Source organism: Kogia breviceps, chromosome 1, assembly GCF_026419965.1.
Source record: "Kogia breviceps isolate mKogBre1 chromosome 1, mKogBre1 haplotype 1, whole genome shotgun sequence".
Lineage (NCBI taxonomy): Eukaryota > Metazoa > Chordata > Mammalia > Artiodactyla > Physeteridae > Kogia > Kogia breviceps.
In genome coordinates this window covers 198,177,618-198,202,079 of record NC_081310.1, presented here as the reverse complement: position 1 = coordinate 198,202,079, position 24,462 = coordinate 198,177,618, and the positions used below count along the sequence as shown (strand labels likewise).

General features: G+C 58.4%; 1 protein-coding gene across 3 annotated transcripts in view; it reads right to left on the bottom strand.

The window, feature by feature from the left end:
* Positions 1–66: 66 nt before the first annotated feature.
* CHD5 (chromodomain helicase DNA binding protein 5) overlaps positions 67–24,462 on the bottom strand; it is a 63,762-nt gene continuing 39,366 nt past the window's right edge. The window contains exons 21-42 of one of the 3 annotated variants that reach the window (XM_067018550.1): positions 24,248–24,365; positions 22,759–22,883; positions 21,735–21,966; positions 21,439–21,549; positions 21,014–21,186; positions 20,332–20,506; positions 19,746–19,838; positions 19,478–19,566; positions 19,078–19,211; positions 18,507–18,651; positions 17,962–18,121; positions 15,873–15,952; positions 15,517–15,649; positions 9,654–9,743; positions 8,888–9,025; positions 8,512–8,620; positions 6,873–7,005; positions 6,269–6,464; positions 4,694–4,857; positions 4,464–4,578; positions 4,305–4,358; positions 67–3,594 (exon numbers count right to left, since the gene is read on the bottom strand). In XM_067018550.1, coding sequence (XP_066874651.1) covers positions 4,351–4,358; positions 4,464–4,578; positions 4,694–4,857; positions 6,269–6,464; positions 6,873–7,005; positions 8,512–8,620; positions 8,888–9,025; positions 9,654–9,743; positions 15,517–15,649; positions 15,873–15,952; positions 17,962–18,121; positions 18,507–18,651; positions 19,078–19,211; positions 19,478–19,566; positions 19,746–19,838; positions 20,332–20,506; positions 21,014–21,186; positions 21,439–21,549; positions 21,735–21,966; positions 22,759–22,883; positions 24,248–24,365 — 2,721 coding nt within the window. In that variant the 3' untranslated portion in view covers positions 67–3,594; positions 4,305–4,350. The remainder of the gene's footprint in view (positions 3,595–4,304; positions 4,359–4,463; positions 4,579–4,693; positions 4,858–6,268; positions 6,465–6,872; positions 7,006–8,511; positions 8,621–8,887; positions 9,026–9,653; positions 9,744–15,516; positions 15,650–15,872; positions 15,953–17,961; positions 18,122–18,506; positions 18,652–19,077; positions 19,212–19,477; positions 19,567–19,745; positions 19,839–20,331; positions 20,507–21,013; positions 21,187–21,438; positions 21,550–21,734; positions 21,967–22,758; positions 22,884–24,247; positions 24,366–24,462) is intronic. The other 2 variants (XM_067018555.1, XM_067018546.1) reach the window with 2 other exon arrangements.

The following is a 24,462-nucleotide window of genomic DNA, read 5'->3' as shown; positions in this document are numbered from 1 at the left end:
ACGTCCCCCTCGCATCCTTCCCCCGCCACGCCCATCCTAGATCAGTGAGAGGCTAGGAAAAGACTCTTTGATCCAATCCTTTCCCAAAGGATTTATTAAAACACAGAAAACCAAGACATACACAGAGTACAAAGTAAAGGGAACAGGGTCGGTTACAGTCTTTGTCGAGCCTCCTACACATCCTCCCGAGGACCGGACAGGTGACTTCACACAGAGGCTCAGCCTCCAGCTCCGGCCGCCTGGCTGGGACCGTCCCGACTCGCCCCTGCGCCCCGGCCCCTTCGCCGGCTGGGGGCTCTACCAAGCAAGGGGCCGGCCCCTCTCAGCTGGGCCAGATGCCAGCCTGGGGGCAGGCGTCTGCTCCCCCATCCTCCCACACACCGATGCCCGGGCAGCGGGGTGGGCCCCTCCATGGGCCCCTCCCCTCAACGCCAGGCACAGAGGAGCCATGGGAGGCTCAGGCTCCCAGCTCAATATCAGGGGTTCAGGACACACACACACCCAACGGGCCCTTTCTGGGTTATCGCACCTAAAAAAATACTTTGTTTAAAAAAAATCTGAAAACTAAGAAAAAATCCCAAAACACAAGCCAATGACTTTGGGCTGATGCACCACGACTGTAAACTTCCAGAAATATAAAATGGGGCAGGAGCCAGCTTCCTCGACAGAGATAGTGGCCGGCACAGGACAGCTGCAGGTAGGGCGCGGGGACCCTGGACCGTGGCCAGGCCAAGACCTTAGCCCCCGCCTCCCAGCCAAGCTCCTTCCTGCCACCCCACTCTGGGCACGCTCCGGAGGTCCCTGAGCCTACCCTCTACACCATCCCCTCGGGCCCGCAGCGTCCCTGGGACCCAACACCTGGCCACAAGGGCTGCAGGTGTCCCCGGGGCAAGACTCAGCCAGCCCGACCCGGGCCAGGGAGTCCCCAGAGGACCCTGGGAAGGGACGCCCAGCCAGCAGGAGGGCAGGCGGCTGCATGCGTCGTGGCACCAGCGGGACAGGACCAAGGTCATCGCTTGCAGAAAACAAAGGAGCGTCTGAAGGCGGCTTGCAGGGAGGGCCCCCTTGCACAGGGCGTCTCAGGATGTGCTTCCGTGGTGGGTGTGCGCAAGGGGACCCCCAGACACAGTCAGTCCAGCCCAAACTCCCCTGGTCACCCAGGAGCCCGGCCGGCTACGCCTTCCGAGACTGTGGCCCCAAGATGGTTCAACAGAAAGCCTGGTCTAAATGATAAGGTGGCTGGAAACAAAAAAGCGGGCTGGCACTTTTGGCTTCCGCTTGCACGTGACGACTCTCCTACCCGCGGCAGAAACCAAGCCCAGCCTGAAGATGCCGAAGACGGCCCCTCCCCACCACTACACCTTTCGGCAGGAGATACCTTGACAAACCAAGAAGAAAACATTCTTAAGATGCTTTTTCCTCTGCAAAAGCAGTCAGCCAGAAACCCCCTCCCCAGCTGTCCGCAGCCCCCCTCCCAGGCCTCCCAGCTGCTGGTCTCAGAGAGCTGAGCCCTTCCTGGACCAGGCGGTGCCGGGGGCAGGCCATCCGTGGGTGCCTGGCTCTGGCTGGTAGAGGAAAAGGGCGGAGGCCTGGGAAGGGACAGAAACAGAAGGGCAGACGGAAGCTTGCTGGGGAGCCAAGGCTGGCAGGGCGAGGCCCACCCGCCCTTGGGAGTGCGGCAGTGGGGACCACAGACCCCCGTCCTCTGCCATGTGCCCCCTGACCTGACATTCAGGACCCATCCGCTGTGTTCCCCACCAGGCCGGCCAGGCTGAGTGCCCGCTTGAGAGGGCGGAGTCACAGGCCCCGTGTCGGGGGCTCCGGGAGGTCAGGCTGCCAGTGGCCTGAGCCGGAACCTCTGCAGGGGGGCACGGGTCAAGGAGCACGCCTGTACACATGGCACTGGACAAACCGTAGGGGACAGGAACGACCCCACCCTTCCGGGAGGCGGGGTCAGCGGCTGTCACGTGTGTCCTGGACACCTGTGCCCCGCCCCCACCCCTCCCACACACAGGGCCAGCGTTGGCCAGCCTGGAGATGGCAGGGGACTTGGAGGTCCAGCCCTCTAGGGGTTCAGGGAGAGCCATTTACAGTTGAGGACATCTGGGCTCTGGGAGGGCTGGCCAGTGGCCCTGCGGCCCCAAGACACCCCCAAATCCTGGCCCCAGTCCTGGCCAGGGAGCACGACAGAACCCCCCTGGTGCCTCCACCCCCAGGCCCAGCTTGTCTCTCTCTCAGACAGGATTCTGCACCCAGGGCTCCACGCCAGGAAGGCCCCTCCCTGCTCAAGGCTCGGAATTCCCTTCCAGGCTGGGCCAGGCCCTGGCCCGCTCCTCCCTTCCTCCAAACTGGGGCCATCACAGCGTGCCACCAGCTGGGCGAAGGATCAGGATTCCAGCGGGGCGTTACTGGCAGGAAACAAGGCAGGAAGCTGGGGGTGCTCCAGGTGGGAAGACCGCCACTGGGCCCAGTCCCCTGCCGCCAAGCTTTCCCCAAGCCTTCCGAGAACACAGCGAGGGCAGCCGTGGCCCAACCCAGATGGCAAGTGCCCAGATCAAGGCCTCTCCAGGGACAAGAGGACAGGGAGGGATAAGTCCAGGCTCCAGCGTTGTGCCCTGGTTTCTCCACATCTGCGGCCAGGAGATCTCACGGGGAGTGTGTACCTGGAGGTGGGGATGACGGGCCTCCCAGCGCACAGGGCAGGACCTTGGGCTCCTGGGGCCCCCCTCAGCGCTGCTGTGACCCTCCCCGCTGGAACGCTAGCCACACCCCGGCAGAGGGAGGGCACGTCCCTTCCCACGGAGGCCTGAGACAAAGGCTCCGGCAGCCCCCAGGCTAACACCTGCAGGCCCTGCCCTCCCCTTCCCTCCCGGGAACAAGTGACCTGCCACGCAGGGCAGGGGCCACAGACCCTCTGCTGGTGACGACAGAGTCCAGGGCCTGTGAGACGGGCTGGGCCAGGGACAGACACCTGTCCCACGGAGACAGCACATACTTGGTGGTCTCCAGCCTTGCAGGAAGCGGCCTGGCCTGACCTGGGTGTCAGCCAGGTCTCTACCCTCAGGCCGGCCAGTTCCCCAGTCCTGACCCACCGGGCACCGGGGGGCCTCACGGGCAAGGGGCTGGAGCACGGTGCAGACGGGATGGGGGGATGGGGGCAGACTGAGGGCGCCCAGGGCGGGCACCTCGTCCTCCTCAGCCGGGCCGAGTCCGTGGGCGGCCTCTGGGCTCCCAGGAGCTTCCCTTCGGGTCCGGAACCCGTCGGCAGAGAGAGACGTACGTGCTGCAAGTCAGACTCCTCCACGCGCCACTCAACTTTTATCAAGACAAACTTGTTCAAGTCTTCAACAGGAAAGTGCAAAAGATGTACAAAGAAATGAAATCTCTTCTAGGAAATCGTCCTGGCAGAGGTGGCAGAGGGGTGGTGTAGGGAGCACTTGGGTTAGGAGCAGGTGGCACTTCTGGGCTCAGGCGGCCTTGTCCCCACGAGGTGGCATTCCTCGGTCTCCCTTTCTGTCCTCGGGTGGCGTGGCTCTAGAAAGGCGGCAGCTTTTCTCTCCTGCGGGGGTCGGGCAGGGGGCCCGGCAGGCGCGGCTGCAAGAGGCAGGTCACGGGTCACACAGCTGGGCGCTCGGGTCCCCGCGGGGGTGGCACCCAACACCCTAGACCACCCACTACGACCTGTCATGGTCAGCTGACACCAGGGGGTCCCCTAGCCCAGACCTCCCAGCCTCGGGCCACGGCCACACGCGGGGAGTGGAGGCGGCGGGGCCCCCAGGAGCAGCCTGTCTGGAACAGCCCCACGCCTGAGCCTCCGCGCCGAAGCAGAGGTTCTGATGGGACACACAGCTTAGCGGGCGCTGTCAGCGGGGCGGAGGAGGCCACGGCGGACCGGGGGTTTCTCAGGACCAAAACCCTCCCCCAGCTGGTAACACTGAGCCGCACACACGCTGAGCCACCCTCCTGGTCCTGGGCAGGGGTCGGGGGTAGGTGACGGCCCAGGGCGTCCAGCACCCGGCAGGAAAGCGCAGGCAGAACAGCGGGGGCAACGGTCCCTGACTCGGTGCCAGGGTCACGCACGCACACCAACACACCGGCGCACAGACGCACGTGTGTACACGGGGGAGCGTCTGGAAGCCTAGGAAGACACGCAGGCCCCAAGACGGTCCCCGAGCGTGCAGGGGTGAGGCCCCCGGGCCCCAGGGCCGTGAAGAAGCGCAGGGACCAGGGCCCATACTGGCCTGGCCTGACTCGCCAAGCCAAGGAGGGACAAGGGACGGCGCAGCGCCCGCGAGCGGCCTCACCTCCACTGGAAACGAGCCCGGCAGCAGAGGGAAATCTCGGGGACGGCTAGATATCTGCGGCAAAGAGAGGAGAGCTCGGCTTTCCTGGGGCGGCGGGGGGCCGGCTGGGGCCCCGCGGGCGCCCCTGCCCATGCCGCCCGGAAGCAGACGGGCACCTACCGGTCACATAGGGCCCCAGGGGCATCTGGTTGTAGTTGACAATCCCTCCCGGTCCAGGGCCCCGGAAGTTGGGCCCAAAGTTGTTGCTGTACATCTGGGAAGAGCCGAAAGCGCCCTGGAGGCAAGGACTCAGGTTTAAAGGTCCAAGTCCCGCGCCGGCCCGAGCCCCCACCCAGGGCGCCCAGGACGTGCGTGGGGGGGCTGGGGCCGGGGCGCAGGCCGGGCCTGACCTGCTGGATGGTGGGGTCCCCGGCTCGGTTGGTCAGGCGGCTCAGGATGCTGCGCTCTGACATCTGGAGACGGGCGGCCACTGGGGGGATGCGGGACAGCATGGAGGGCAGGCGCGTCACATCCGCCTTCATGTCGCTCAGCAGCTCCTCCAGCTGGTTCAGGACTGGGGAGGGAAGGGGAGGCGCGCGGCGCGGCACCCAGGCGGGCACTTAGCTGCCGGGCTGTGACGCCGTTACTGCACCCGCGCAGCGGACACCAGGGGGCGCCCTTCACCCGGCCCTCCCAGCCAGCCACGCAGAGCCCCGACGGCCGCGGACAGGAGCCCGGTTTTCCCGACAGATTCTCCCGGCCCGAGGGCTGCAGAGATGACAGCCAGGCACCCCGACCCAACGCTGGGCTTCCCTCTGGGCCCTCAGCCAGCCTCCTGGCTCCCGGGGAGGCCTGCGGCGCTGGCCACCGCAGGGGACAGGGCCCGCGCCCAGGGCAGAGCAGCCTCAGGAACCTTCTTCCAGGCAGCGGGGGCCGCAGCGTCCAGGGACCCTCAGGTGAGCTTGGCTCACCCCTCCCCCTAACCAGCCCGGGAACTTCCTCAGGATGTGGAGCACGAGGGTCAAAGACGTGCATCCCGGGAGACCCTGGGCAACTACTTCACCTCCCCGAGCACCGACTTTATTTATTTATTTTTATTTTTTATTTTTTTTTCCGAGCACCGACTTTAAAATGGGATGAGAAACCTCACCACTTAAAGATATTACAAGGATTAAAGAGAGAACGTATAGTAAAGCACATTGTCATAAGCTGGGAGCCTGGGACTGACACGTACACACGACTACATAAAAAGTAGATAACTAACAAGGACCCACTGTACAGCACAGGGGACTCTACTCTATACTCCGTAATGACCTGTATGGAAAAAGGATCAAAAGAGAGTGGACATATATGTATGTGCATAACTGATTCGCTTCGCTGTACACCTGAAACTAACACAGCATTGTAAACCAACTCGACGCCAATAAAAAAAACTTTTGTTTAATTTCAAAAACGTCCTCTCCTCTTTCACTAAAAAAAAAAAAATTAAATAAAACAATATGGGCTTCCCCGGTGGCGCAGTGGTTGAGAGTCCGCGTGCCGATGCAGGGGACCCGGGTTCGTGCCCTGGTCCGGGAAGATCCCACGTGCCGCGGAGCGGCCGGGCCCGTGAGCCGTGGCCGCTGAGCCTGCGCGTCCGGAGCCTGTGCTCCACAACGGGAGAGGCCACAGCGGTGAGAGGCCCGCGTACAGCAAAAAAAAAAAAACAATAAAACATATATATTGCCAAAGGCTCAATAAACGAGCTTGTACAACTTAATCTTCTATGTCACCTACCCCCTGCCCAGGGCTTGCACGGCGCTGACCTTCCAAAAAAGGCTAGAAAAGCCAGGGCCTCACTTTCCCCACAGGTAAGAGCAGAGGCTGGACGACAGCCTGTCCCATGTGACGTCCTGTCCCCAGCTGCACGCCCCCACCTGGGGGGCAGGAGCCGCTGGGCAGGAGCAAGGCAGGTGGGCCCCCCTCCAGGGAGCGGGCTCGCTCACCCTTGTGCAGGACGGCGTTGGCAGGCTTGTTCCCGGCGAGGGACTCCTTGGACAGGTGCTGGTGGCTCTCGGCAAGGCACTCCACCTCGGCCAGGCGGGCGTTGAGGGCCATGGCGGGGTGGTTGGGGTCCTGGGTCATGTTGAGGTACGCGGCCCTCCGGAGTTGCTCCTCGATGACCAGCGCCTGCTCCAGCAGCTGAGGGGGCGGGGGGAGGGGAGGGACTGAGCGCTGGCCTGGCCCCCCACCCGCCAGCACCCACCCCCGTAGGCCAAGGCTCTGGCGGAAAGCAGGGCAGGAGGACACACACCCTCACCCGGCTGTCCACCCTCTGGGCCACCCCTTAGAGCCCCCGCGGCAAGCTGAGTTCTCTGCACCCATCACTCAGGGCAGTGACACCAGCCCAGTGGGGCCTGGCCCAGAGCAAGGACCCAGCACCTGTTCGTTGATGGACTAAATGACTCCCTTTCCTGGGCAGTCTGGCCCGCATCCGGACATACAGGGTGGGGGGTTGCTGCTCGCTCATTTCTTTGCCCCAGACCTCCAGGGAACCGGCCCTCTTGCAGCACCCCGCCTCCCCAGCCTCTGGCCCTGCCAAGGACTGACCTTGAACCTGCGAGCCAGGAACTTGTTCTTCATCTCCAGGTAGTTGCCCTTGTGGATCTCAGACTTGAAGGGCTCGTTGAGGATCATGTATCTCGGGTCGTTCTGGATGTCCTGCCAACGGGCATAGCCGTGCCTGGGTGGGGCACCGTTAAGGGGCAAACCTGGCCATGGCGTGGGGGCGGGAGACCAGCCTGGGGTTCGGCGCCCTGGCTTTGTGCTCGCCAGGTGGTCATTAACCTCGGCTGCAAGGTAAGCACGTGGACACGGGTGACCGGACAGTCAGCGGACACCGACAGGGGCCCCCAGGAGGCTTCGTCACATAGACTCCTTCATCCCCAAAACCCCGAGGACGGAAACATCCGAGTCCTCACCGCCAGCACCCGTGGCTGTGACCCTATTTGGAAAGAGGGTATTTCCGGGTGTCATCAGATGAAGAAGGGGTCATCCTGGGAGAGAGTGGGCACCAATCCAGTGACTGATGTCCTTGTACGAGGAGGAAATTCGGACACGGAGAGACACCCAGGTAAGAGGGCCATGTGAGTGACAACAGGGGCAGAGACTGAAATGGTGCCGCTGTAAGCCAAGGGATGCCAAGGACTGACGGCCGCCACCAGGAGCTGGGGACAGGCAAGGAAGGGGCCTCCGCTAGAGCCTTCAGACAGAACAAGGAGACACAACACAGTTTTCTTGCCCAAAGTCCCGCAGTCAGCGAGGGGCAGAGTCTGGATTTGAACCCAGGCAGGCTGGCTGCAAGCATCTTAACCTCCACGACTGGGTGCACAGGCCAAATCCGGCCCACAGCCTGTTTTTGTAAATAAAGTTTTATTGGAACACGGCCACACTTGCTGGTTAACGTATTGTGGCTACTTCTGCGACCATGGCAGACTGGAGGAGTCCTCTGCAAAGCCTGAAATATCCACTCCCCGGCCCCTCCCAGGAAAGGTCTACCGACCCCTGATCTACAACTTTCCACCTGTCGTTGTAATAACCAGCCCCAGTCCAAGCCGTCACGAAGGCCAGCTTTGCTGGGTGGCTCCCCCCGGGTAGCTGTGTGGCCCTCTCCTTGTCTCTGGGAGGTCTGTACTCCATGTCGCCTTCTCTGACCTTCCCACATTACAGGCAACCCCCATCCACAAAGCTCCTTTTGCCCATTCTCCCTTTATCATGTTCCTTGAACCCCCCACTTTGCTAATTTGTGCTGTTCACCATCTACCCCCAGTAGGATGTGAGCTCTGGGTAGACAGATTTGGGGCTGTTTTGTTCATGGCTGCATCCTCCGTGCCTGGCACGTGACAGGTGATCAGTAAAGATGGAAGTGGAGAATGAATGAATGAATGAAAGCCCTCCTAAATGGTGAAGTACCCTCCAGGTGTCGTGAGTGGGAGTTTCCTCCTCTGTGTGACAGGGATCGTAGTAGTGACCCTCCGGGAAGGCTGCTGTGAGGATGGAGTATTGAGTATAAAGGGACAAAAGCTACCGTCACGGTCATGGTCACTGCCATGGTCACCAGGAAAGGGTCCCCGGCACCTGGTTAGGAGCGCCAGCCCCCGGCTCCTCACCCCACAAGCCCCACAGCCCTCCCTGAGGTCCACAGATGAACAGGCCACGGCCCTGCCCAGCCCGGCTTGGCCAAGGATACGTCACGATGCCTGCCAGCAGCCAGTAGTCGTGGCGCCGGTGCCAGATGTCGTAGATTTTCCCCGAGGACACAGCAGCACGTTCCTCATTCTGCCACAGTGTGTGTAGCTCTGGGAAGCCAGCCAAGGGAAGCAGAATGAGCGCCCCCCAGCCCCCACAGAGGGGACCTGGGAAAGCCTCTCCCTCGATACCTACCATCTCGCCGCCCCGAGAGGCTCAGTGTTCCAGCGTTACTAGGAAAGGCTATACGGCGGACTTTCGTCAACCATTCACACGTTAGTATAATATAACCACCTGCCCAGACTCCTGGGACCCAGCATCAGGAAGCCTGCGACACAAACCGGCACAGCTCTCCGCCCGCGGCCCCAGCCCCGTACCTGTGAAGCCCCCATCTGCGATGTTGAACATGAACTTGAACTTCCCGATCTTGTCCTCCCTCTTTCCCTCCTCCTCTTCCTCTTTGTCACCATTTTGCTGTGTTTCAATGGGCTCCTTCTCCTCGGCTTTGGTGTCATCTGTGGGAGGACAGACCCACCTTCAGCTATCCATCCCAAAGGCTCCGCCCAGGGGCCTCTTTCCCCGAAGCACTGGGGACCCAAAGGCAAGCGGGAATCCCATCTCCCCACCCGCAAGGGGCTCACTGCCCAAAGGGATTTGAAACACACAAGCCACCAGCCCCCTCTCTCCATCCTGAGCAGGGAGCGCTGCTCCAAGCCTGAGTGTCCCTCCAAGTCAGGACCACCTGGGGACACGGGGGATGCGGGGGACAGTGAAAATGCAACTTATGTTGAAGGAGGGCAGTGCCGCCTTGGGGCTCTGATCTAGGGACGACTGTTCCAGAACATTCCAGCACTTAGAAGGACACAGGCTGCCAGCTGAACCCCAAATGCTCTAGGCCAAACTCTATGACCAGCTCTCCTTCCTCCTGGTGGTAGCCGGGGCCACAGGAGGGGTCAGGAGAGAGGAGGTGGAGGGTCTGTCCCCTGAGGGGCTGGTGAGTCCAGGCTCCCACCCAGCAGCTCTGATCAGGGCCTGGGGCCAAAGGGACGGTACCCAGGAGGCTGCAAGAGGCCCAAGAGGCTCCAGATGGTTCCCTCAAGAGACCAAGGGACACAGGACAGAGAACACACAAGAGCCCCAAACCTGGCCTGAAATCACTGCCATCGCTTCTGCTGTGAATCAAGCTCAGCTCCAACTTGTCCAGAATCTTCTCCTTCTCAGCAAGCACTTCTTCTGCAAGACAAAGTGTGTTCACAGAATGGGGAGGGGTCCGGAAGGGCAGAGGAGACTCCGGGCTGGTGGCTTCCCAACAGTGCTTTAGCCATGCACGGAATCCTCTCCATCATCTTACTCAGAAGTCCAACAGGTGCCATCAGGGAGGGTCCTCTGGGGAGGCAGGGTAGGGGTGGGACCTCACCCCACCCACCCATCCCAGCAGCACCCTCCCCGCAAATTTCTCAAGGCACAGTCTCCAAACCCTCCCTACCACAATGATAACCAGAGGACTCAAAGTTCTGGCAACATGTCAGGCCTTCGTTAACACAAAACCCCTCTTACAGACACCCAGAAATGTCAGGCAATATCTATCACATTAAAAAAAACACACAGGGGGGGCTTCCCTGGTGGCGCAGTGGTTGAGAATCCGCCTGCCGATGCAGGGGACACGGGTTCATGCCCCGGTCTGGGAAGATCCCACATGCCACGGAGCAACTGGGCCCGTGAGCCACAATTACTGAGCCTGTGCGTCTGGAGCTTGTGCTCCGTAACAAGAGAGGCCGCGATAGTGAGAGGCCCGCGCACCGCGATGAAGAGTGGCCCCGCTTGCCACAACTAGAGAAAGCCCTCGCACAGAAAGAAGAAGAGGAAATTGCCAGGTGCCATAAATGAATGGAAACTCAAAGCTCAAGAAGCATATGCTGGGGGCCTGGGCAGAGGGTGACGGGACACCAGGAAGAAGCCTGGGGGTCTCCAGCTGTGTCTCAACACCAGGCAGGAATGAGGAGGCCGCGAGCCCCAGAGACGCAGAGAACTGCAATTAAACCAATGAACCAACACCCTCCAACTGCTGTGCTCTCTGAAAAAGAGGGACAGTTCCATCCTCCAGCTCATGGCCAAGCTGAGGAAGCCTGGCTCCCACATGGAATTTGGGGGCAGAAAGCCCCCAGTGAGGGTCCAAACCCAACACAAAGGCATGCAGGCTGTGGAATCTGAATTGTGCCATAAAGACTGGTCCCAGACCAGCCAAGTCACTAGTGAGACCACTAGGCCCTGGGCTTCATGGAAACAGAAGGGGAGACATTTCCTGCTAGCCAGGAATGACATGGGATCTCATGGATAAAACAATCTCTGATGAAGATGCACCCAAATGAAACTCAGGAAACAATACCCACAGCCAGACAGAGAGAAAAAAAAAAAGGAAGAGAATCCGTAAGAAAAGACAAATCAAAAAAGAAGTAGAAAAAGCCAGATAAAACTTCTAGAAATGAAATACATAATCACTAACATTTTAGACATCTCCTTGCAGATTTCTAAGACATCCTCACCACTTCCTGGCCCTGGTTAACAAGCCTTGTACATTTCACAGTCAACAGGACTGTGAATGTGACGGATTCTACTCCCCTGAGAAGGTCATGTGATGAGGCACAGGTGATCTTAAAAGAGGGAGATTATCCAGGTGGGCCTGACCTCATCACACCAGCCCTTTAAAAGCAGAGTTTTCTCTGAATGGTAACAGAAAAGGACGTCAGAGATCTGAAGCCTGAGGGGGACTGGTGCACCACTGCTGGCTTGAAGATGGAGTGAGTCCCATGGCAAGCAACGTGGGCAGCTTCTAGGTGCTAAGAATGGCCCCCAGCTGCCAGCCAGCAAAGGAGGCCTCAGTCCTCCAACCCCAAGGAGCTGAAGTCGGCCAACAGCAAGAATGAACTTGGAGGCAGATTTTCCCCCAAGCCTTCAGATGAGAACTCAGCTCAGCCAATGCCTTGACTTCAGTCTTGCAGGTCCCTTGGCGGGGAACCCCGCCACACCACCCCAGACTTCTGACCCACACAACTGTGAGCTAATACACAGGTGTTGCTTCATGCTGCTAAATTTGTAATCATTTGTTTTGCAACCATAGAAAATAATATAAATGAATAGCTGTAGAAAAGAAAGTAGGAACTGAAGCTAGATCTGAGGATGAGTCAAAAAGCCTTGCAGAGGGGCTTCCCTGGTGGCGCAGTGGTTGAGAATCCACCTGCCAGTGCAGGGGACACGGGTTCGAGCCCTGGTCTCGGAAGATCCCACATGCCACAGAGCAACTGGGCCCGTGAGCCACAATTACTGAGCCTGCGCGTCCGGAGCCTGAGCTCCTCAACAGGAGGGGCCGTGACAGTGAGAGGCCCGCATATAGCAAAAAAAAAGCCTTGAAGAGAAACAGGAAACAAAAAAGTAAAAGATGTGAAAGACATGTCTGCCTCCCTCTTTCACAAACCTTATACCTGCTTTCTTTTCTTCATTGCATTGGAGTCTGTTATTGAACAAGACCTACTTGTGCTTATGGCTGATCACCTGGGTCCCCCAGTAGAATACAAATTCCATGTGAAGGCTTTGGCTTTGGTTCACTGTCTGTGTCCCCAGAGCCTAGGACAGCCCCCAACACATGGCGGGCTTTCTATATGTATTTGTTGGGTGAATGAATGAATTGATGAGTAAGAGGAATGCCAGGAGAAAATAAACATAATGGGAGGAAAGATAACATTCAGCAAGGGAGTGAGCGATAGAAGACAGAACACTCAGCTTTAAGAATCACAGTCAGGGCTTCCCTGGTGGCGCAGTGGTTGAGGGTCCGCCTGCCGATGCGGGGGATACGGGTTCGTGCCCCGGTCTGGGAAGATCCCACATGCCGTGGAGTGGCTGGGCCCGTGAGCCATGGCCGCTGAGCCTGCGCGTCCGGAGCCTGTGCTCCGCAACAGGAGAGGCCACAGCAGTGAGAGGCCCGCGTACCACAACAACAACAACAAAAAAAAATAATCAGTCAGTCACAAGCAGGATAAATACAAATTTCATTGTTGTGAAATTGCACATGACCAAAGACAAACAGTAAATTACAAATGGTCTTTCCGTGTTAGGAAAGATAGAAAAGGCAGGCTTCCTACAAAGGATCAGCAGTTACCCTGAGAGCATCCTTCTCAGCACAATGGAAGCCAGAATACCAAAGAAATAACATCTTCAAGAGCTGAGGGAAAACCCCTATCCCACCTCGAATTCTGCTATTATTCAAGAAAAATACAATAGGATGTAAAGGAAAAATAACACATAATGAGAGAATTTGCCATCCACAGAAACTTGCTGCAAGCACCATTGAAGGGTGTATTTTGGGAAGGACACTGAACAAAGCAACAATGAACGAACAAGCAAACACAAAACTTTTAGAAATAAGCAACAGCACATGGAAGATGAAAAGGGAGTGCGTCAGAGCTAAAGTTGCCTACAGTCCTTATAGTATTCAGGAGGTGACATGTTAAAAATTTAAGAGTACAAAATAGAATTGACTGTAAACCTTCCAAGGAAGTTGAGGGGAAAAGGGGAAAATAGAAAGAAAATGCGATCAATCCAAGAGATGTCAGGAGAAAAAAGAAGAAAAGGCAAGGGTGATATAAAGCACAAAATAAGAGTAGAAATTCATCCAAATACCTAGCTATTACAATAAATGTAATGAGATTAAATTTGCCAGCTAAAAGGTAGAGATTCTATGATTAGATTTAACACAACAAATCCCACCATATACTGTTTTCAAAAGATATACCTAAAAATTATACAGATAGATTAAAAATTAAGAAATGGAAGAAAATACTTGCAAATCACCATATCTGATGTGGAACATGTATTATAAAGAACTCTTATAACTCAATAATAAAAAGACAAATAACCCAATTAAAAAATGAACAAAAGGATCTGAGAAGACATTTCTCCAGCAAGAATGTACAGATGGCCAACAACACTTGAAAAGATACTCAACATCTTACACAGAAAGGAAATACAAATCAAAATCACTTGAGCTATGACTTTTCACCCACTAGGATGACTATAATCAAAGAGAGAGATAATAACAAGTGTTGGTCAGGATGTGGAGAAATTGGAAAACTATACACTGCTGGTGGGAATGTAAAGTGGTGCAGCCACTGTAGCAAACAATCTGGCAGTTCCTCAAAATATTAGAGTTACCATACAATCCAACAATTCCACTCCTATGTATATATCCAAGAGAACTGAAATCTATGTCCACACAAATACCTATATACAAATGTTCACAGCAGCATTATTCATAATAGCCAAAAGGCAAAATAACCCAACTGATGTGGGGTTAGTCCATCAACTGATGAATGGGAAAATAAAATATGGTCTATCCACAGAGTAGAATGTTATTCAGCAAAAAGGAATGAAGTTCCAATACATGGTACAAAACTGATGAACCTTGAAAACACTGTGCTTAGTGAAAGAAGTCACACATAAAAAGGCATATATTTTGATTCCATTTATATGAAATGTCCAGAGCAAGCAAATCCAAAGAGACAGAAAGTAAATTAGTGATTGCCACAGGCTGTGGGGAGGAGAAAATGGGCTAATGGGCATAGGGTTTCTTTCTGGAATGATGAAAATGTTCTACAATTAATTGTGCTGATGATTCTACAACCCTGTGAATATATAAAAACTACTGAATGATTTACTTTAAATGGGTGAACTATATGGAATGTGAAGTATATCACAATAAAGTTTTTATTTATACTTTTAAGTAAAAGGATAGAAAAAAATACACCGAGTATGGAAATTCCCTGGCGGTCCAGTGGTTAGGACTCTGCACTTCCACTGCAGGGGGCCCAGGTTCAATCCCCCGTCAGGGAACTAAGATCCTGCATGCTGCACAGCATGGCCAAAAATAAAAAAATAAAAATAAAAAATACACCAAGTGTATACTAAACAAAAATAAGCTCAATCCAAATCAGCCTAAATGGACCTTAAAGCAAAAAGTATCAGGAGGGATAAGAAGGTTATTGCATAATAAACAGAAACACTTCACCAGAAAATTATAAAAAACCTGAACCAATATGCACCTAACAACCCAATCCCAAACCATATGAAACAAAATCTGGCCTTACGAGGACAGAGACTAACCCACACTCACAGTGAGAGATTTTAACACAAGTCTCTCAGATGTGACTGATCAAAGCAAACCAAAAATAAGTAAGGATATAAAAAAATCTGAACATAATGATCTAATGCATATATTTAGAACCTTACACCCAGCAATGAAAGGACACTCTTTTCGAGCACACGAGCATTTACAAGATCTGACCACATTAAGCCAGAAAGCAGGTTTCAACAGTATCATATAAAAACAATATTATACAGACTCCTGTGTTCAGACCACAAGGTCACTGATTCAGAAATAACTAATAAAAAGATGTAGCCCGGGCTTCCCTGGTGGCGCAGTGGTTAAGAATCCACCTGCCAATACAGGGGACATGGGTTCGAGCCCTGGTCTGGGAAGATCCCACATGCCGCGGAGCAACAAAGCCCGTGGGCCACAACTACTGAGCCTGCGCTCTAGAGCCCACGAGCCACGACTACTGAGGACTGTGCACCCTAGAGCCCGTGCTCCGCAACAAGAGAAGCCTCCGCAATGAGAAGCCCGTGCAACGCAACGAAGAGCAGCCTCCCCTCGTCACAGCTAGAGAAAGCCCGCACGCAGCAACAAACACCCAATGCAACCAAAAATAAATAAATAAAATCATTTTTTTTTTTAAAAAAGGATGTAGTCCCATAACCCCCAAACTGTACAGCAGGAAAAGTTAAAACCCACGTGCAGAGAACTGAGCCCCCGGCTCTCCCCTCACCCAGGGACCTATGGTGCTAGGACAGAGCAATGCACAGTCCACCACCCGGCCCGGGGGAGACGGGGTAGAGAGCGGCCTGGCTGCCCTTCTCTGAGCCAGGCCTGAAACTGCATCAGGGTGGAAGCCCGCACCTTTCGGCAGCTGCTCTGGGGGGGGCTGGGCCTTCTCCATCTCCTCCAGTCGCTCCTCTCGGGCCCTCTCCTTGCCATCCGAGTTCTCGTGCTTGCCCTCACCCTCCGCTCTGTCCAGGGCAGTTGGCAGGGCCTAGGGAGGACAGACTCGGGAGCTGCGGGGCCTGGAGCCCCAAGAGGAGTAGAGGCAGGGAAGGGGTGCTGGGCGCCAAATGCACTCTCTCGGCTCCCGACCCGCTCCCCAGACACACAGGCTCGGACTTGGAAACAGGGGGCCTGAGTGACAGCTGCCCGGGCAAGGCCTGAGAAGACCCACCCCTATCCCACAGGGGCCCAGACACCTGCATCTTCCATACCTGGATTTCTGGGGGCTTCTTTGGCTTCTGCACCCCCAGCTCCTTCTCTTCCAAGTAGCCCAGCTGGCCTTCCATTTTGTCTGAAAGATCAAGGGAGACGGGGTGAGACAGGTGAGCTGGGGTGGGGAAGGGGAGAAGGGCAGAAAATGGGCCGTCAGAGAGGATCCTGGGCCTGGCACCTCCAGAAGGACAGGCGAGCCAGGTGAGCGAGGGCACCCAGGCCAGGCCTGCAACGGGAGGAGCCTTGGAGGACCCTGGGCCCGGTGAGGCCAAAGCCAGGGGCCGACAGGACGGGGTTACATGCGGGGGGCGGGGGGGGCCTCCCATCTGGAAGCAGGGAAGTGAGGTAGGTGGAGGCCCAGACTAGGAGCCAGGACGGCTGCGTGTGGTCCCGGCTTTCAGGCTGCTTGACTGGCCACGTGCCTCCCCCACGCTGAGTCAGTTCTTGATCCTGCAAAGGGCCAGTGACCCACGTGCTCTGAGTCGCCCTGGGAGGTGGTCACTACCTCGCAGGGCAAGGGACTTGCCCACGGGCACACAGGGCCAGGAAGTAAAGTAGGCGTGTCTAGTAAACTAGAGGGCACTTGTGCCCAGAAGCAGGATGTCCTCAGACGCACTGAGCCTCTCGGGGCCTCACCTGTCACCTGGGATAGGCAGGACGCCCCCGTCCTGAGGGGTCTGACCGAGGGAAGAAGATGCTTTGCCCAGATAAACACATGAATCACCAAAAAGGCAAATAACCCATTAAAGAAGGACAAAGGATCTGAAATGACATTTCTCCAAAGAAGACGCACAAATGGCCCAGAAGCACATGAAAAGACTCTCAACATCTTCAGCCATCAAAGATGCAAATCAAAAGAGAGATGCACATCAAAACCACAACGAGGGGCTTCCCTGGTGGCGCAGTGGTCGGGAGTCCGCCTGCCAATGCAGGGGACACGGGTTCGAGCCCTGGTCCGGGAAGATCCCACATGCCGCTAAGGGGCCACTAAGCTAGTGCGCCACAACTCCTGAGCCCACATGCCACAACTATTGAAGCCCGTGCATCTAGAGCCTGCGCTCTGCAACAAGAGAAGCCACCGCAATGGGAAGCCCGCACACCGCAACAAAGAGTAGCCCCCCCCTCTTCACAACTAGAGAAAGCCCGCGCGCAGCAACGAAGACCCAATGCAGCCAAAAATAAATAAATAAATAATTTATTTTTTTTTAAAAAAAAAACCACAACGAAACGCCCCTTCACACCCACTAGGATGGCTGTAAGCAAAAAGTCAGATAAGTGCTGGTGAGGATGTAGAGAAACTGGAACCTCACACGTGGCTGGTGGGAATGAAAAACGGTGTGGTCGCTGTGAAAAAGCTTAGCAGTTCCTCAAAATGTTAAACCATGTGACCCGGTGACTCCATTGCTAGCTATACGCCCAAATGAAATGAAGACACTTGTTTCCAGTTGAACACAAAAGTTCAAAGCAATGTTACTCTCAATATTATCCACAAGAGCCAAAAGGTAGAAACAACCCCAAATCCATCAGCCGATGCGTGGATACACAAAAAGCAGTGGATCCAAACAATGGAATAGAATTTGGCCACAGAAAGGAATGAAGTGCTGATACCCTACAACATGGATGAACCTGGAAAATACTATGCTAGTGAGAGAAGCCGGGCACAAAAGGCCACGTAGCGTATCATTTCATTTACATGAAATGTCCAGAACAGGCAAACCCATAGAGACGGAAAGTAGACTAGTGGTTGCTGAGAAAGATACGAGGAGAAGGAATGTGGAGCCACTGCTGATGAGTATGTGTTCCTCTTTGGGGTGATGAAAACATTCTGGAATTAGACGCCATGGTTGCACAAGCCTATGAATCTACTAGAAGCGACTGGATAATACAGTTTTAAAGAGGGAACACGGTGGTGTGTGAACTACGTCTCAAAGCTGTCACTAAAAAGAAAATCTCTCAGGGGAGTGACACTTCTGCAGCCGGAAGCTTTGGGCGGGGAGGGAGGCCAGGCCTTGTGGGGTATGGGGAGGACGTGGGGTCTCGCCACCTCCCGTGACCCAGGTGCCCTCCCCTGCCCGACGGAGCCCAGACCTGGCAGGCCCAGCGGGGCAGGCAGAAGGTGGGCAGGGCTGGCGGGCACTGGCGTGGTGGGATCCGAGGAGATGACCTCGCCTGGCTTCTTGCCCTCGGGCCCCTCAGGGATCAAATCCGGGGTGCTGTACTTCCCATTGACCTGCTCAAACTCCTGAACCTGGGGCAGGCGGGAGGGAAGCAGGGAGGGAGGCGGTCGGAGCTCAGAACTGCGGGCCTCAGGGCGGCCCGTGGGACTGGGGGCGTCCCAGGCTTGGGGTGAGGCAGAGGTGCCGCCTCCACCCGAGGCTGGCCAAGCCACGTGCCCTTCTGACTGCAAACCCCCCTGCCAGCCCCTACCCCCAGCCCGTCCCCACCTGCCAACCTGGCCTCCGGTCCCCAACCCCTCCGACTTCCCCACCCAGAGAGGCATCGTGGGTCCATGCCTCTAGCCTGACCCAGACCCTGGACAGACAGGCACTTGCCCTCTGCCCGCTGACCCCCCAGGGGCACACCTGGGCCGTGGTCGGCCGCCAGGAAAAGCCCAGCAAAGGCTACTCACCCACCTTCTTCCTAACTAGTGACATGACCCCGATGCGCGTGAGCACGTGCTGCCTGGAGAGGCCCTCGCGGGGCACGCCGTCGGCGAAGGTCTCGGCGCCGTCGGCCCCCGGCTCACACAGGTGCCGCATGAAGAGGGACACATAGGCTCTGGGGTGGGGGGGACTGGGGCTCAGGGAGTGGGGGGCCGGCAGGACCCCCGGGGGACCTCCTGGCTGGCATCATCACCCGTTGCCTGCCTCCCAACCAGGCCTGGCTGGGTCACGCCCCAGGGAAGGGCAGAAGAGGCCCCCCGGGCAGGGGACCCTCCTGGGACAGCCCCCGCCCCGGATAACCCAGATCCTTCGCGCTGCCGTTAACACCAGCTGCTCTAGCAGAGGGGAGCGGTCAGCGTTCTCTGCAAATGAGCCCTGCCCAGGCCTGGACCCCAGGCACGCCAACATCAGACAGCAGTGAGCTCTCCAGATGCCCTGAACCTGGCGGAAACGCCCCCCGCCGTGCGGGGCCCGCCCAGCCGGAGCCTGCCCACTCCTGCGCAGGCGGCCACGCCCCGGGCCACCGCCTCAGCCCCTTTACCTAAACTCCTTCTCAGTCTTCCCGCGAAGGTCCCGCACCAGCCAGTGGGAGTTGAAAGCGTCCTGGGGGGGCATGCCCCAGCGCATGATGGCGTTCAGAAAGGCCTTCCGCTGTCGGGCGTTGAAGCCCAGCACCTGGGCCGGCGGAGATCAGGGTGAGGGAGCCGGGAATTCAGAGATGAGGGGGAAAAGCACGGGGAAGGGAGGAGCACGGAGGAGCAGGGGCCTCCAGCGGGGGCAGGACCCGGGGAGGCACGGCCCAGACGGGACCCCCCCCAGCCCTCCCACCCCTACTCCGCGCCCCGGAGGCGGCAGCAGCGAGGAGCTCTCTGCTCTGAAAGGGGACGAGAAAAATCCGGGGAAGCGGAGCTGGGAAAGCGGGGCGTGCACGCGGGCCCCACCTCAATGTTGCCGCCGACCCGGGCGAGAAGCGGGGGCAGGGGCTTGTCCCTGTCGCTCTTCAGCTGCCTCCTGGATTGTCGCCGTCCACCTGGGGGAGCAGCCCGCCACGACCCCTCAGCCGGGCCCGGGGTCCTGACCCCAACCCACCCAGCAGCTCGCCCCAGACTCCGGAGGACGGATGCGTGTCCTGATGCCCCCGGGGCGCCGCACGCTGACCACCAGCCCCCCGACACACCGCCCGGGCCCCGGCCCAGCGCTGAGACGCACTCTGCCCTTCCGGCCTTTCTTCAAAGTCCTCGTCCTCGTCCTCGGATCCAATGGAATATTCGGACTGGTTGTCCGAGAGCTCGTCTTGCCACTCTGGGGGGGGGGGGGGTCAGGCAGAGGGGTGCAGGGTGAGCTGTGCAAGCAGAAGCCCGCCCGAGGCCGCCACACCCAGGGCCACACCAAACCCCTACACCCCAGCCCGAGAACAGTGACAACGAAAACAGCCCTCGTGTACTTCCTGGGAGCTCCCGTTGAATCCCTACAACCCTGCACTGCATCCTAAGGCCTCATACCATCGTCGTCCCCATTTTACAGACGGAGAAACTGAGGCTTGCCTAAAGTCACACCACTAGCGGTGAAGTCACTGAACCACCACCCATCTTGTTCCCCCAAACACCCAATGCCCCACACCTGCCCCGGAGCCCCCTTTCTCCAGGAAGCTCTCCCCACCGCCTCCCGGCTCAGGCCACGCCACCCGGCTCCTACTCTCCCAGCCCCAGGGCTTCCCGCCACAGGGATGCCCTCCCCTCCGGCGCGATCCCGCCCACCGGCGCGATCCCGCCCACCGGCGCACCGGCGCACGCACCCTGGTCCTCCTGGGAGGCGTCGTTGTAGTTGACCTGCTTGCGGATGCGCTTGCCTTTGCCCAGGTTGCGGGCCAGGTCCTCCTGCTGCTGTTCATAGTGGTGCCGGAGCAGCTTCTCCCAGTAGTCGGGGTCCACGTTCTCCTCCTGCTTGATGATCTCCCGCTCCACCTCCTCCTGGGGACGCACGTGCCATGGGCTCCGTGAGGGCGGGGCCGGCGCGCATCTCTGCCCCTAGGAGGCCTCGCTGCCTCTATCACATCTCACCCTCTAGGGGCTCAAGGAGGAACTGGAAAGCCTGCCTACTCCAGGAAGCCTTCCCTGATCACCCCCAGCCCCATATGTTCTTCCTGCTCCTGCCGCAGCAATTCATTCATTCATTCATTCATTCACTACAAGGCACAGGGGTATAGAACAGAATAAGCCCCACCCTTGTCCTCAGGAAGCCCCCAGTTTCAAAAGGAAAACTGGCACGTGAAAGAATAATTAGCACCCAGGGTCCGCGTGGAGGGTGGAGGGCCCACTCAGGAGAGAGCAGAGAGCCGTCCTTCGGGATAATCGGTTTCCCGAGCCTAGATGGAGAAGCTGCGGTAGGGGCGGTAGGGGCGCGGCCGCAGATGGGTGGAGCCGCTGGAGGGAGGGGCGTGGCTTCTGAGGGCGGGGCCGAGGAGGGGCGGGGCTTACCACGCCGTCCTCCTCGCGCACCACGTACTGCGCCACCTTGAAGGAGCTCAGGTATTCATTCATGTTCTGCAGCTCTGTGTCGTCCGTGGCGTCCTGGTTGCGGTCCAGCAGCTTGGAGATGGCCGCATCATCATAGTGGATCACACTGCTGTCCTCCACGTCCTTGTTGTCACCTGGGGGCAGACAGGGTGCAGGGTTGGGGGACCCCCACCAGAAGAGATTCCAGACAGTGGCCCTTCCCCGTCCCGTCCAGGGGTTGCAACAGAGGAGCACGGTGATCAGAGAATGTAACAGACCCCTGCCCGCCCAGCTACAGTCCACAGGCAGGGGAACCTGACAAAATAGGTTTGGGGGGCCCCCTTCCTCTCCAGGAGCAGCCATCCGGGGTACAGGAGGTCTGGGGGCTGGGCTGGGTTGGCCCCTACCTGGCGGGGTGCTGCCGTGCTTTTTCTTCGCGCTGGCGGCCAGGGCTCCCCCTTTGGAGGACTGGACATCAGGGATGGGCGTGGCGGGCCTCTGGCCCTGAGACATCATGCCTGTCGGACAGAGGTGGGGGGGCCGCAGAGCTGGGGGGCAGCACCCAGAGATGCCACCCTGGCCCTGCCCATCCTGGCCAGGAGGGGGGAGCAGAGGAGGGAAAGGCTGCACACTGGAGATGCCCTGGGGAGGGAGTGTCTCGAGCGGGACCACCCCCCCGTGCCCCGGCACCCGGGACGCCCACCCTCCACGTCGTCCTTGAAGAGCTCCTCCGTGCCGAACTTGAGGATGTCGTCCAGCTCCTGCTTGGTCATGGAGCCGGACTTGGAGCCCAGGCCGGGCCGCACCACCAGGTGGGTGAGCATCATCTTACGCTTGGCCACCTGCGTGATGCGCTCCTCCACCGAGGCCCGCGTCACGAAGCGGTAGATCATCACCTTCTTGTTCTGCCCGATGCGGTGGGCGCGGCTGAAGGCCTGCGGGCAAGCTGCAGCTTAGCACCCATAGCTCAACCAAGGGAGGGCTGGGGGCTCAGCGTCAGGCACCGGAGGGCGGGGGGAGGCATGCACGTGGGCTCGTGAGTCCGCTCTGCATGGAACCAGCTGCCTGACTGCCCGTGGAGACGTGTGCGCACCAGGGCAGCTGTGCTCGCATCCCGTGTGGCCTCCTGTGGGCCCGGGTGCCTGTGCAGATGGAACTCGGTGTGACTGCAGGTGTGCAAGGCAGGGCTGTGAGCGGCAGTGGTGTGTGCGTGCCCGGCCCTGCCCCGGGAGGGGTGGCCATCAATGGACAGCAGGGCGTGTCTCTACTCCCACAACCCCTGCCCCCCAACCCTCCCATCCTTCCTCACCAGCCCCACTGCCCCCGCCTCCATCTCTTCCTCTCCCCACCTCCACAGGCCTTGTCCCCTCAACTCTATTTTCCTGTTCCTCCCAAGCTGGCCCCCTCTGGGTCCCAGGACGCCCTCATCCTGCCCCACTCCACGGCCTTGACCCTAAGAGTGATGGGACAGACCAGGGGTCATGGTCGCACAGATCACTGCATGTTCTTGGACACGTCCCCTGCCCTCCCTGGGCTGTTTCATCTTTTATACAATGAAGGAGCTGGAGGGGCTCACCTCCCAGGTCCCTCTTGGGGCTGGGACTCCACGAGGAGGTCCAGGGAGAGGTAAAGCCCCAAGACAGTCTGTTGGGGGAGGGAGGGAAAGCCCACAGAGCCAGGGTCAGCGAGGGGCCCTCTGAGAGGGTTCTGGTGTCAGGGCCACACACCTGGATGTCATTGTGCGGGTTCCAGTCTGAGTCGTAGATGATGACCGTGTCAGCCGTGGCCAGGTTGATGCCCAGGCCACCTGCCCGGGTCGAGAGGAGGAAGCAGAACTGCTGGGCCCCAGGGGCTGAGGAAGAGAGGTGGGCGCCCAGTGGGGTGAGTGAGGGGCTCACCCAGAGGGGTAGGGGTGGGGCAGACGAGGGAGCTGGAGGGGGGATCGGGGCAGGTAGGGCGGGAACTGTGACCCCACCACAGGCAACAGTGGCCTGAGCTGTGCTCAGGGAAGCCGGAGGAGGCCTGGGGCCCCGGGTGGGGGCACAGAGCAGCCCACCTGAGCCCCATGGATCCCCCAGCCCTGAGCCCTGAGCCGACAGGATGGAGACAGAATGAGAAGGAACCGATTTTCAAAGCCCAGGCAGGCAAAGAAGAAACTGCGAACCGCCAGCAAATACGGGCAGAGCCCCTGAGGGTCAGGCCCCAGGGAGCGCTGGAGAACTCGGTCCTTCCCGCCCTCACAGCTCCCCTGCCCGTGATGCTCAGAGCTGCCAGGGAACACTCAGGGTCACAGCTCCAGAGCCCAGGCCGACCCTCCGGTCAGTCCCCACTGTGGCAGGACAGCTGGTTCTCAGGCCCGTCGGGGCCCTTCCCTGAGTGACCTGGGACTGACCACGGCGCCCACTGGAGCTGCCAACAGGTCCCCCACCCTCCTGATGCTTCCCACTTAGACGTGTGCTGGGGCCGCATCTAGATGCTGAAACTGTACTCGATTTACCTCGGGCGTGAGTGGGCAACAAGAATCGCTGCTTTGGGTTTTGGAGCCGTGGGACCCCAGCCCTGTTCTGAGGGTGGAAGGAGGGAAGCAGCCCCAAGCCCCGGGGAAAGAGCTCATCAGCACTTGCTGCAAACCTGCCACGAAAGAGGCGCGGGGCCACTTCCCCCTCCAGAGGTTTCCTCCACGCCAGAGCCAGCTCCTGGCCTGCCCCCCTCACCTCTTCGTCCCAGGCAAGCAAGAGAGCAGTTGGAAGTCTGGGCCTGCGGGGCCCAGCCCTTCCCTATGGCCCTCTTCTAAGGGAGCGCTGCTCAGCTCGGGCCCGCCCCGCAGCCTGTGTTCCAGGGACAGGCCCCATCCGGCCCTGCCTATAACGGCAGGTTTAGCTGGTGTCCGTACCAGAAGCCCACAGGTGCTGGCCAGACCCTCAGCACCGGCTTCATTTAGAAACAGAGGGATTCTCCTCCCCTTCTGCCTTCCTCAGCTCTCAGCAAGTGTTATCTACTGGCTTCCTGCGCCCCAGCAGGCCCCTGGAAAGTTCCACGGAACTAATCCCTTTTACCAGCTATTAGGACCTAAGGACTGGTCTGCTTTCTTCGGCCGTTTGAGGGGCAGCTACCTTAACCATGCGTTGAGTGGTCCGGCTAAGAGCCTAGCGTAGGAGGGGAGGCAGACAGGGCCCCCGGTGGAGGCCGGGGTGGGGTGGGGCGGGGCGGGGGTACCGTTGAATCTGTCAATCGCCTCTTGCCGGAGGCCCCCGGTGATGCCACCGTCAATCCGCTCATATTTGTAGCCCTCATACTCCAGGAAGTCCTCCAGGAGGTCCAGCATCTTGGTCATCTGCAGGGGACATGGTATGCCTGAGGCACTGCCGCAGAGCAGGGACCCCCATGACAGATGGGGGAGGACAGAGCGGCCTGCTGAGTGGGGAGAGGTA